This window comes from Onychostoma macrolepis, chromosome 06, assembly GCF_012432095.1.
Source record: "Onychostoma macrolepis isolate SWU-2019 chromosome 06, ASM1243209v1, whole genome shotgun sequence".
Taxonomy (NCBI): domain Eukaryota; kingdom Metazoa; phylum Chordata; class Actinopteri; order Cypriniformes; family Cyprinidae; genus Onychostoma; species Onychostoma macrolepis.
The window spans coordinates 33,671,193-33,684,226 of NC_081160.1; the positions used below are offsets into that span (position 1 = coordinate 33,671,193).

Genomic DNA, 13,034 nt, shown 5'->3' on the forward strand with positions numbered 1-13,034 from the left:
TTACACAATCTTTCATAGACATATTCATGTTTAAACTCAATTAATACAACGTATTCAATGAATTTGGCTTCTAGATTTGTATATTAAGTTGCTCAAGTAAATGGAAACATTTAAACACAGCATATAGCCTATATTTTAAATTAAAACTTACCACTGACAGAAACAGTCGGCTCTCCTGCCTTTTACATTTAAATCTTTATTACGAACAGTCCCGCGGGTCTTAAAGAACTTTGTTTTTCTACCTCCACAGGACACAAGTGCATATGTTGCCTTGTTTATCTAAAAGTGCACTTTTATTTGTTTTAAACCAAGCCAAGAAGCCTGTGAAACATAGTAGACTTTAATTATATCGATTTATTGGGAAATTACTACATTTCCATGTCAATCCATGTTCATTTTTACCGTGAACAAAGCGCTGTCACTTTAATTCAGCGCGTGCTGCAGACGCACCGCTCCAGGAAAGCACCGCCGGACCGCAACCGCATGCAGTGAGAACGCTTCAATCCGTTAACATGGGCGCGGAAACAAATATGCACCGCAAACGGAGCGTGTGTGAAACGGGCGTAAAACCTGCCGAAAGTACAGTGTGTTTGGGTTCTTAAAAGTTTAAGATTTTATATATAATTGTTAATTTAACTTTAATTAAGATACTGTAGTTCTTAATGTCATGACATGTTTGCATCCTGACAACTTTATAAAAAAAAAAAAAAAATGGACACAATGTTTGAGGTTTTAAATAAACAGTAGCACAGTGTAGCATAGTTTGTGATTATGCTTGGTCTTTCTTTGGTGCTGTTAGAACCACCATAACAAACCTTTAGCTCTTTTATGAAATAGTAATAAATCACATTTTAAATCGCAAATCGCAATTTTGATCAGAAAAATCGCAATTAGATTTTTTATCCAAATCGTGCAGCCCTAACAAAAATAAATGTTATCCTGTAAATTTGTGTACTGTAATGCAGTCATGCAAATCAAACAAGCGATTTCTATTAATCCAGGGGTCTTAAAAAGTCTAAATTCACCCTTCCACAAATTAAGACTTTAAAAAGGTCTTAAATCAGAGCAGAAAGTCGTTAATTCATAAAGTCGTGGCATTAAATGTTGCATGTATTGCTAAAAATTAATACAGTCAATCAACATAAATTTACTGGAAATGAAAAATAAAGATCTGACATATTGCAGGGTTTCCGCGGGTCCTTAAAAAGTCTTAAAATGTCTTAAATTTACTTTATCAAATTTAAGGTCATAAAAAGTCTTAAATTGTACAAGAAAGTCTTAATGATGATTTCAAGAGGTCTTAAATTTGGGTACAGACCAGAATCACGGTGCAGTTTAATGTGACAATTAAACTTCAAAAAGCTATAAATAAATATGAGCGCAGCACGTTTCAAAGTCCGGTGCTGCTTTGTGTTCTGCTGTTACCGCGGAAACTGTTCGAAAGCGCCTCCTGCTGGCAGAGAATGAATGCGCATGTTCAATAAGGCTGTTGTTGTGAGTAGTGTATTCATGCAATACCGGAGGCTGTAGTTTCAGAACCGGATTTCTAGGACCCTATATATATATATATATTTTAAATTATTTTATTTATTTATTTTTTGTATGTATGTATTATGTCAGGTCTTCCAGCCAGTTCTATCAAACCGTTACACTTAATCCAGAACATGCAGCAAGATTAATTTTTAATGAGCCAAAAATAATGTAAGAAAGAATGAAGAACATCACACCTCTGTTTATCAATTTGCACTGGCTACCAATAGCTACGACCACTGGCTCTGCACCCCTTTACCTCATTAATTAATTACTTCAGACTTATGTGCCTCTAGAAGCTTACATTCTGCAAGTGAACATCGCTTTATTGTTCATCCCAAAGAGGCACAAAATCACTTTCACAGACTTTTACATTAACTGTTCCTTCCTGGTGGAATGACCTGCCCGACTCAATCCCAGCAGCTGAGTACTTAGCCATCTTCAAGAATCGTCTAAAAACACATCTCCTCCATCTTTATTTGACCCTCTAACTCTAGCACTCTCTATTCTAATTCTATTCTTTAAAAAAAAAAAAAAAAAAAACCTTGCTATGTGTACTGCATTAAGCTAACTGAGACTTGTTATAGCACTTGCATACCATTGCTCTTTTGTTGATTTTGATTGCTTCCATTGTCCTCATTTATAAGTCGCTTTGGATAAAAGCATCTGCTAAATGACCAAATATTAGTGGCTCATACTATTTTATAGCACTTGCTATTCAATTCTGTATATTATTATTTTTTAAGTAATTATGTAGTTGTTTAATTGTATACACTTAATTATTGTCCTAACCAACTCCTAACCCTAAACATACCCGTTGGTAACCCTCTTGAAATATTTAACCTAATTTCAATATATTCTATATATTCTGGTTTTAAATTCAGTTTTCTTGGAAAGAAAGGCTTGTGTCTGTAAGAGACTTCAGTTCATTAGCATGGCGCTTCACGTCTGATGTGTGACAAACTTAAAGTGCAGTAAATGGTAAAACACTTGCGGTACAAATTGGTGTGATTATTAGTACTTCAATAAATGTAAAATAATTTGAATACAAATACTAATTTACAACATCCAGCATCACAATGAACTGTTTTGCACAGCTAAAAAGGCTAAATGGAGATTGCTGACTCCCCCTCAAACGGTTCACGCTAGCTCTTACATTAAAAATAAGATGGAAAGATAAAAAATGAATAGTTTCCATGGATCTAGTCTTTGCATCTGTTTGTTTAATGTTTGAATCTGGTCTCCTCTGTTGGAGTAGATAGCGCTGTCCCAAAAAATAGGGTCCTAGAACTGCAGGAACATTAGGTTTTTTGTTCAGACCAATGTGAAAATCGACCCATGTTTTTACCCTGCAAACACGCAGAGCTGTAAATGTGAACTGGTGGGTCAATAAGAAGATAATTCATTATAAAAATCTAAACGGTAAAATGTGTTTGTATGTTATTTAATTAATATAATAATTTATTGCTAATACTTGTTTAAATTAATGTAATTAATATTTTTGACTCATCCATTTTCTTAAAAAATGGTTTAAAGGCTGAAATGTGAAGTGTATCATTTTATAAAATGTTTTGTTTTCCTGAACTCTTGTATCTGAACTGTAAATCATGCTTTTTACAGTCATTTTACAGTTTAATAGTTTACCATAGACATTGCCCTACCCTGCTCATATGGTATTAATTTTATTTGTGCAGGTCTTAAAAAGTCTTAAATTTGAGCTTAAAAGTCCTGCAGAAACCCTGTATTGTTTTCTGAGAAATTGATCAAAATAAAGTGAGTTTATGATTAAAACAAGAACAAATGAGGAAAAAAACGTATTTTCTTCGTGGATTAAGCTGATTTTCTGAGTCCATTGACAGATATTTGTTCTTGTTTTAATTAATTAATTTAATTTAATCATAAACTCACTTTATTTTGAACAATTTTTCAGAAAACAAAACTTATTTGTGTACTTATTCTTATGCATTTGTAGAGCAGAGCCTTAAAGCTATTTATTTTATATAATGTGTTTTCTTCATTTTAATGCTTAAATTTTCTTTACTTGGTTTTAAAAACGGTCTTAAAGTCTTAAATTTACCTTCATAAAACCTGCAGAAACCCTGTTAAAAGCAACATAAATTCAGTACAATAAATTCTAGCATGATGTATACTTATTGCATTTGTAAAAGATACAGCTTTTATGACATTTAAATGACAAAATGTATATTCATTTTGTCATTTAAATGAAATATTAAATCACAATTAATCGCATGCAAAATAAAAGTTTTTATTTGCATAATATATGTATGTGTGCTGTGTATAGTTATTATTTATATATAAATACACACACATGCATGTATATATTTCAGAAAAATACGTTATGTTTATATATTAAATATATTTATTTATGAATATAAATATAGACATGTAAATACATAAATAAATGTTTTCAAAATATATACTGTATGCAGGGCCTAAATCAAACGTTTTGCCACACCAGCCAGTGGTCGTGGCGTGATAACATTTACAGGCCAAAATGTTTTTCTACCGGCCATGAAACTCTTTTTGCAAAAACAGGCAGTTATTACTACTACAATGACTAAACATTTTTACAATGTTTTTAATTTGTCCTGCTACTGGTGTCTCGATTAAATGCATTGTCCCTCAATTTTACCTATTCATTTTAGCCATTCAACATTACAGTATAATTTAAAGCCATTATTTTTAACATTTAATAGGCTCTGAAATATATAACAACTTTTAATTTAAGTGTTTTTAAAACAATCTTCACATAAACTATAAATTGTATATGCATAAACTATAAAGATGAATCTTTATTCAAGCTACAAAAGTTAACCAGCGACTAGAACAGTCGAGTGATTTCTCTTTTTCTTTTGTTCTTTGATTTCCATCAATGACAGACTTCAGCAGGTTTGACTTTAAATCAGCGCTGTCTCTTTAAAACCTGACGCACATGACGCGGATCTGACACATATTCGATTTTCTCCAAACTCTTTATGGTCATTTAAGACTTTAGAACTCATTTAAGACTACGTTTACGAGGTAACTCGCCAAAACCGTGTATTTTGACATAATTGTGTGTGTTATCGTCCGCTGAAGCGCTGCTGGTGCGCTGTCTGAAGCGGCTCTGTGTATGTGTTCAGCCGAACGCGCAGCTTTCAAACTATATACTGCACTGCACCGTTTCCTACGTGTCGGGTTATGAAGAATAAAGAAAAGTTAATCTTCCGAAATGAAGCAGCAATATCTTCTCAGGTAAAAGTGATTAGAACCGTGTCTAGGGACAAGCTGGCCATCACACTGCTCTGACCGTATCGGCCCGTTTCTATCTATTATTTGATTCGCTCTTGTCGCTTATGTCAGAAACGGCGAATCTCTTTAAAACTGGCTGTTGTTTTCACTACATTGCATTGTAATATTTCATAAAAGTTGTACCCGCCAACTGGCGACTGACACTGTTGCATGTGCTCGCCAACGCAGATTTTTACTCACATTTGGCGCTTGGCGAGTGTTAATTTTAGGCCCTGACTGTATGTGTGTGTATTTATATATACATAATAAATATACACAGAACACACACATATATTATGCAAACAACAACTTTTATTTTGGATGCGATTAATCTTTTGACAGCACTATATTAAATATAATTAGTCCTGGTCCACATTACAGCAATAATTATGTTTGGGTTAAAATGTGTTTAATTGTCATGAAAATAATGTCACAGTGCAAAAAACTTCTAATGGTCCTAAAAATGGTCCTAAAATTAAATACAATTTGAGATCTCTTTCTTTTGATTTTGGTGTGAAATATTGACGTTTTGGTGACATTCAGCCTTTTCACGTCGAGCCACTTGAACTGTAAAGCTGCAGTGAAACGAGCAGCTGCTTCGACAGCCGGCGGCGCTTTAATGCACAGAGACACGGGTCAGCGAGGGAGACGGGATGAGCCGTGAGTGTGTGTGTGTGTGTGTGTGTGTGGGGAGGGAGGGAGGCGTTATAGAGCGGCCGTCGGATTGAGGGAAACACTTCAGAGAAAGTGTTGAAAGAGGGGAGATCCGCACTTATCTGATCTGCTCATGGAGTTCTACACACACACAGTGAACACGGACACAGAGTACCTGCTCTGGAAAACACGGGTGAGGAATTCTGGGATAGCAGCCGCTTCCTGCTGTACTTTGCCGTGTTGAGGAGATTTGAGTGTGATCTGCTTTAAAGTGTGTTAGGTTCTTCAGTTCAGATCATCCTGATTATCTTGATTCACAGCTTAAACTGACAATTACTTGCTTTAAAATAACAAATTAACATAATGTTAACACATATATTGATGACTTTACAGTTTTTAAGAACGGTTCTTTATATATTTTTATATTATTATTTGTCATTTTTGCTGCTGGTTCCCTTCATAGTCCAGACTGAGAATAATATTTGATATTTACAATAAAGCATTAGTTCATTAGGTTTCATGAACTAACAATGAACAGCACGCGATAATCCAGATTAATGTTAATTAATAAATACAGTGTTGTTGATTGTTAATTCATGTTTGTACTTGATGCGGTAACTCGTGCAAATTTATACTACATAAAATGTGTGTAGAAATATGTTGGTTATCTATTATTTATTAACATATTAACCAGGTAACTTTAATTGTTGAAGTTTTGCATTTATATGATGCATTATATAAATTTGTCTTTATTTGACCCTCTAACTCTAGCACTCTATTCTAATTTTATTCTTTAAAAAAAAAACTTGCCCCTTTTAGACTTGAACTCTATTTATTCACTAACTGCTTGCTTTCTTTAAAAAAAAAAAAAAAACTTCTCTAATCTTTTTGTATTCTATCTATTTGTTTTCTTTTTATTTATTATGCAATTAACAACAACAAAAAAGAAAAAAGGCCTCTAAGCTTGCTCTATTCTTTTTCTATTGTTTTCTTTTTATTTATTATATGTGACCCTGGACCACAAAACATGTCAATGTATCAAAATTGAGATTTATACATCATCAAAGCTGAATAAATCATCTTTCCATTGATGTATGGTTTGTTAGGATCTGACAATATTTAGCTGAGATACAACTATTTATAAATCTGGAATCTGAGGGTGCAAAAAAATCTAAATATTGAGAAAATCACCTTTAAAGTTGTTCAAATGAAGTTCTTAGCAATGCATATTACTAATCAAAAATTAAGTTTTGATATATTTATGGTAAGGAATGTACAAAATATCTTCATGGAACATGATCTTAATATCCTAATGATTTTTGGCATAAAAGAAAAATGGATAATTTTGAGCCATACAATGTATTGTTGGCTATTGCTACAAATATAGCTGCTGCTTATGACTGCTTTTGTGCTGCAGGGTCACATGTAATAAAAACCTTGCTAGTGTACTGTGTTAAGCTAACTGAGACTGGTCACAGCACTTGCATATCATTCCTCTTTTCTTGGTTTTGATTGCTTCCATTGTCCTCGTTTGTAAGTCATTTTGGATAAAAGCGTCTGCTAAATGACTAAATGTAAATGCATTATATGTATCATGTTTACTTTAAGTAATTTAATGTTTGCATTGACGTTTCAAATGACTTTTGTGAATCTGAAGTGTTAGACGTTTTTCTCTGCCGTGTGGTTTTGTTTTCTGTTCAGATGTGAGATGATCTTGCTTGTGTTATTACTCTATTGACCAAACAAACAAGTGATCACACTCACACACACACACTAAACCTGTGATAAACTGCAGGCGTGGGAAGTGTAATTAATTTGCATGCGCACACATGATGCATGTATGTTGCAGTCGTGGCTGTATTATTCTGATTTGCGCTCACAGTCGGTGCAGAGGAGCTCTGATCTGCGAAGATGCTGAGGATGCTGTGGTTCAGAGATGAGCGTGTGACGCTGCAGATGCTGAGTGTGTGTTTCTGTCGCAGGCGCTGCTGCAGACTCACGATGTTGTGGCTCATGAGGTTTACAGCGACGAGGCGTTGCGAGTGACACCTCCGCCCACGTCTCCTTACCTAAATGGAGACTCGCCTGAGAGCATCAACGGTGACATGGACCTGGAGAACGTCACGCGTGTGCGCCTGGTGCAGTTCCAGAAGAACACGGACGAGCCCATGGTACCCAGTCACACACACACACTCGAGTTACTGCTGTTTCATGAGCGACCGCTGTCAGATCGTCTAAGAGAAGCTCGTGTGTATAACAGACTCTAACAGAATGATGTACCAGTAACATTATAAAAGATTACTTTCCATGATCAGGCCCAACATAGACCTTGAAACAAAAATGTTTCCAGCTCTGGAGCTCAGAGTAAATGTTTAATGAGCTGTTTTATTTTACAATGGGCTAACACTCGTTACACATGTTACATGTACTTACTAATAACAATAAATGATGCATAATTACATGCAAGTAACCCTAAGCCAAACCCTAACCATATAGTAAGTACATGTAGTTAATTAATATTACTCGGTACTTAAATGAGTAATTACAGTGTAACAAGGACTTTTTAAAATAAAGTGTAACCTACAATGGTTTTGGAGGAGCTTTGCAACCCTGTTACCACAATTTCCAAAAAACTAAACAAAAAAAAAACATTTTTCCCATTATTTAAAATTCATGAACAGTGAGTGGCACATTATCTTACAGAACAGAAAAATATACATGAGAGAGATGATAAAAAGTAAAGAGGCAAATTAAAAACAGATAAAAATACATAAATATTCACAAATACACATTCTGAAACTTTCATTTGATTGATTTCTAGCAGTAAACACATTCGTGTCTCACGGTGTTCATGGGATGGAAACTCATGTGGTAATGGTGTTGCATGCAAAGTGTGCAATAAAACAATTAAATTAGTTCAACAGATCGACAAAACTATGACTCTGTTGTCTAGTCAAGTCTCCTTTATTTCTATAACGCTTTATACAATATAGAGTTTCAAAGCAGCTTCACTGTAATAAACAGGAAAATAATAATCATTGATGTAAACAAATATGAAGCAGCTCTACAGAAGACAGTAGTGATATTATTCAGATCTTTATTTTAGTTCAGATCAATAACGGTAAAGTTCATCAATTATAAAACAGCTTTAATTCCGTGATAAGCAGCTGAAGACTAGTGTGAGTTTAAGATCTGAGACGGGATGCTCGTGCGAAAGACTGTGAAGCGCTGTGCTGATATCATGGGTGTGATTGTGTGTTGACAGGGCATCACTCTGAAGATGAACGATCTCAACCACTGCATCGTGGCTAGAATCATGCACGGCGGGATGATCCACAGACAGGGTACGGCTGTGTGTGTGTGTGTGTGTGTGTGTGTGTCTGTGTGTCTCTGTGCTCACGTACGCTGTCGTTTCTCAGGGACGCTGCACATCGGAGACGAGATTCGTGAAATCAACGGCATCAGTGTCGCCAATCAGACGGTGGAGCAGCTCCAGAAGATGCTGGTGTGTGTGTGTGTGTGTGTGTGTGTGTGAGTGTGATAGAGAGACAACAGAACAAAACACTAGTGCTAGAGATGAGGATCATAACTAAAGCAAAGACTGAGTCACTCAGTGGTAACTATTCGAGTAAACCAGCCAGACACGTCTGATAACTCTCAGAGAGGACTTCACCTTCTCCAGTCCTCCTGTCCCAACGCAAAACTACTCATCATAGCGTATTTAATCAATGACAACAACATGCCAACAGAACAGATGTTTTAATAAGTACAATATGATTTTATCCACCGGTTTCACAGACGAGACTTAAGCCTAGTCCCAGAATAAAATGCATGTTTCAGCTGTAAGAGACTAGCCTTCATCTAAGCCCTGTCTGTGAAACCAGGCCTGTGACATTCAATATGCTGATTAATACTGAAAGCACAAGTGACACAAACACACGGTTGCTCAGCTTTCTGAATAGGGATATTACATGGACTTCCTTCTTACACAGCTAATTATAAATACTAACACCACACACTAACCCTGACAGAAAACCTGTGCATTATTACATTAAACAAAAACTGGATTTACTGGATTTTTAAACCGTTTTACAAACAAGCACATCCCCAAAAGGAGGTTTTGTCAGGTTTAGCTCACTTTTAGTTATGAATTTGTCCCTAAAATATGGATAAGTAGACACCCACACGTCTCTGATTGAGCACTCTTGGTTACTGTGTTTGTTACTGTGTTTGCATCAGCGTTCAGTTTTTAGTCAGTAACGTGTTTGTGTTTTGTTTTCTAAAAGCGGGAGATGCGAGGCAGCATCACCTTCAAAATCGTGCCCAGTTACCGCAGTCAGTCTCTGTCCTGTGATGTAAGTGTTTTTCCATTAGAGCGCCACACGCTGGTCACTCCCGGAATATTAACACAAAATGTAAAGATCACATGAGCGTCTCTGACTCTGTTTTACTCTGGTGTTTCAGAAAGAGTCTCCTGATCTGCCCAGACAGTCTCCTGCGAACGGCCACTCCAGCGTCACCAGCTCCATCTTAGTAAGACTCCGAATAAACCACACCAGACCCCTTAGATTCAATGCATTATGGGTTTAGATGAAGATTTAGGCCTTTTCTTGCGTTGCTCTGAACAGTAAACAGTGTGATATTGTGAAACGGATGTATGTCTTAAAGGGATAGTTCACCCAAAAATGAAAGTTACCCCATGATTTACTCACCCTCTTCTTTCAGACGAATCCAATCTGAGTTATATTTAAAAACGTCCCGGCTTTTCCAAGCTTTAAAATGGCAGTGGATGGCTGTTATTTTTCAGTAGTTCAATAAAGCGCATCCATCCATAATAAAAAGTGCCTCACACGGCTCCAGGGGGTGAATAAAGGCCGCCTTGAGGGTGAGTAAATCATGGGGTAACTTTCATTTTTGGGTGAACTATCCCTTTAACAGTTTGAGCCCATCAGCTTTGTTTATTTGTTTGAAACGAATAGTTCATGTAGGAAGTGAGTGGTTTATAAAGGTAATAATTTCTCTGTGCAGGATCTGCCATCAACTATCCAGCCCAAAGGAAGACAGGTGTGTGTCTGTGTTGCCGTCGTGTGTGTGTGTGTGTGTGTGTGTGTGTGTGTGTGTCTGTGTGTCTGTGTGTCTGTGTGTCTGTGTGTGTGTCTCCACCTGAAGATCTCTTCACACCGACAACCACATGACTCTGTTGCTTTTCAGTTTACATCATCGTTCTGAGAAACGTTCACATACCTGAGCTAAAGCACATCCCGTCAAACTCTGGAGGTTTTTCTGCACTGATTAAATGTGATGAACATCATAAACAGAGTCCTGCTCTCTTATTGGCAGCTGAAAGCTTCATAAAAACAGTCTGGATATGTAATTTTGCTCGGGAGATTTTTTTTGTCGCTGATGATGGGGAACATTTTTGAATGCATATGTTCGTGTGAAAGAGAGGTCTGTGTTGGGTGTGAATAGGCCTTTAACGTTCATCCCGTCACCCTACTGCTTTACAATGCGATTCCTGCATCCTGTCACTTCCTGTCCACGTCAGTCTGTTCTACTGCATGATATGTGTGTGTGTGTGTGTGTGATGCTTTCAAACCCTTAGATCTCCAGACCTGCAGTCAAGGATAAAATGTTTCGGAAGGTGAGTTTCTCGGATCCAGTAGAGCTGTTGAGCTAGATTCATTTCCCATCAGGCTTTGCTTCTCTAGTTGGTGCTTATAGACTCCCAGCATCCCATAGTGGTGGTACATGACACTAACCCACCTGCCAATCACGTCTGTGTCCGTCCTAGTAGTGTGATTGGCCCCGCCCCTCACAGATGATTGGCTTCATAGACACGCCCGTGCTGACTGTCAGTGGGGTTTGCTCACATCTGATTGGTTGAGTGTGTGTGTGTGTGTGTGTGTGTGTTATACACAGTTACATTATAACTAGGGCTGTCAATTCAACCTGTTCAATTATAAAAAATGACAAAATGTTAAACAATGCAGAAATAAATTGAGCTTTTTAACTGGATATGTGACCCTGCAGCACAAAAGCAGTCATAAGCAGCACAGCTATATTTGTAGCAATAGCCAACAATACACTGTATGGCTCAAAATTATACATTTTTCTTTTATGCCAAAAATCATTAGGATATTAAGTAAAGATCATGTTCCATGAAGATATTCTCACACACACACATAGATATCCGATCCTAACAAACCATACATCAATGGAAAGCTTATTTATTCATCTTTCAGATGATGTATAAATCTCAATTTGCAAAAATTGACCCTTATGACTGGTTTTGTGGTCCAGGGTCACAAATGGTGTCTTACTGATAAGAGTAATTATAAGAATAATGATTATTGTATTATTTTTATTCCAATCAAATGTGCAGTTGATGGACAGCCCTTATTATAGGCTTTACTAGTTGAAGTGATGAATGGACAGCTGTCACGTTGTTATTTTTCTAACGCTCGCTCGTGTGTTTCTGCAGATTTACGTTCGAGCGCAGTTCGAGTACGATCCGGCTAAAGACGACCTGATTCCCTGTAAAGAGGCCGGCATTCGTTTCCGGGTGGGCGACATCATTCAGATCATCAGTAAGGACGATCATAACTGGTGGCAGGGCAAACTGGAGAACACCAAGAACGGCACGGCCGGCCTCATTCCCTCGCCGGAGCTGCAGGAGTGGTGAGAAACACAGACCACAGCTGGACTCATGTGAGCGAGGCCTGGTCTCATGCGTGTGTGTGTGTGTGTTCATCAGGCGTGTGGCGTGTATAGCGATGGAGAAGACCAAGCAGGAGCAGCAGGCCAGCTGTACATGGTTCGGCAAGAAGAAGAAACAGTATAAAGACAAATACTTAGCCAAACACAACGCAGGTAATGAGCAGCGGACTGTCCGTCATCATGACATCAGCAGAATAATCACACACACACACACACACACACGCACACGTCTGGTTTGCTATCCTTGTGGGGACTCTCCATAGGCGTAATGCTTCTTCTACTGTACAGACCGTATATTCTATTGTCCTACACCAACCCTACACCTAAACCTACCCCTTACAGGAGACTACAGCCATTTTTAGATTTCAAAAAACAAACGCGTCTTTTTTGAAGCTGCCGGCGTCTGTTTTACATTAATCCTATGGAGTAAACCATGTTTTCAAAAAAGTCCTGAGTGCTTTTTAAACCGCCACCGCCGGCGTCTTTTTCTGCAGCTCTGAGCGTCTTTTCAAGGTGAAAAAAGATCAGCTTTTCTGAAAAAACACGCCCTGCGTCAAGCGCCTTTTGACCAATGACCAATTTCCATAACAACAAAAACAACATGGTGGTTGAGGAGATTCCCCTCCTTCTATGTAAAGCGCTTTGAGTGCCCAGAAAAGCGCAATATAAATGTAAGGAATTATTATTATTATTATTAGCAAGAAAAATGGAGAAGATAGCTGGTAGACAGATCGTACTAGTTTCGAAGCACAAGGAGTTGTATGATATGAGCACAAAACTCTATCTAGTCTAAAATATGCTGCAAACCGTGCATCATCCAACAAGAGCTCCTGGACTAAATG

The 13,034-nt window shown here is 37.3% G+C and overlaps 1 protein-coding gene across 6 annotated transcripts in view; it reads left to right on the top strand.

Annotated features, from left to right (window-relative positions):
* The window catches only part of caskb (calcium/calmodulin-dependent serine protein kinase b), a 60,456-nt gene that overhangs the window by 35,952 nt on the left and 11,470 nt on the right, over nucleotides 1-13,034 (top strand). For 3 of the 6 annotated variants that reach the window (XM_058778205.1, XM_058778204.1, XM_058778206.1), the window contains 9 exons: nucleotides 7,458-7,646; nucleotides 8,741-8,819; nucleotides 8,895-8,980; nucleotides 9,762-9,830; nucleotides 9,940-10,008; nucleotides 10,504-10,539; nucleotides 11,078-11,116; nucleotides 11,957-12,153; nucleotides 12,230-12,345. In XM_058778205.1, coding sequence (XP_058634188.1) covers nucleotides 7,458-7,646; nucleotides 8,741-8,819; nucleotides 8,895-8,980; nucleotides 9,762-9,830; nucleotides 9,940-10,008; nucleotides 10,504-10,539; nucleotides 11,078-11,116; nucleotides 11,957-12,153; nucleotides 12,230-12,345 — 880 coding nt within the window. The remainder of the gene's footprint in view (nucleotides 1-7,457; nucleotides 7,647-8,740; nucleotides 8,820-8,894; nucleotides 8,981-9,761; nucleotides 9,831-9,939; nucleotides 10,009-10,503; nucleotides 10,540-11,077; nucleotides 11,117-11,956; nucleotides 12,154-12,229; nucleotides 12,346-13,034) is intronic. The other 3 variants (XM_058778208.1, XM_058778207.1, XM_058778209.1) reach the window with 1 other exon arrangement.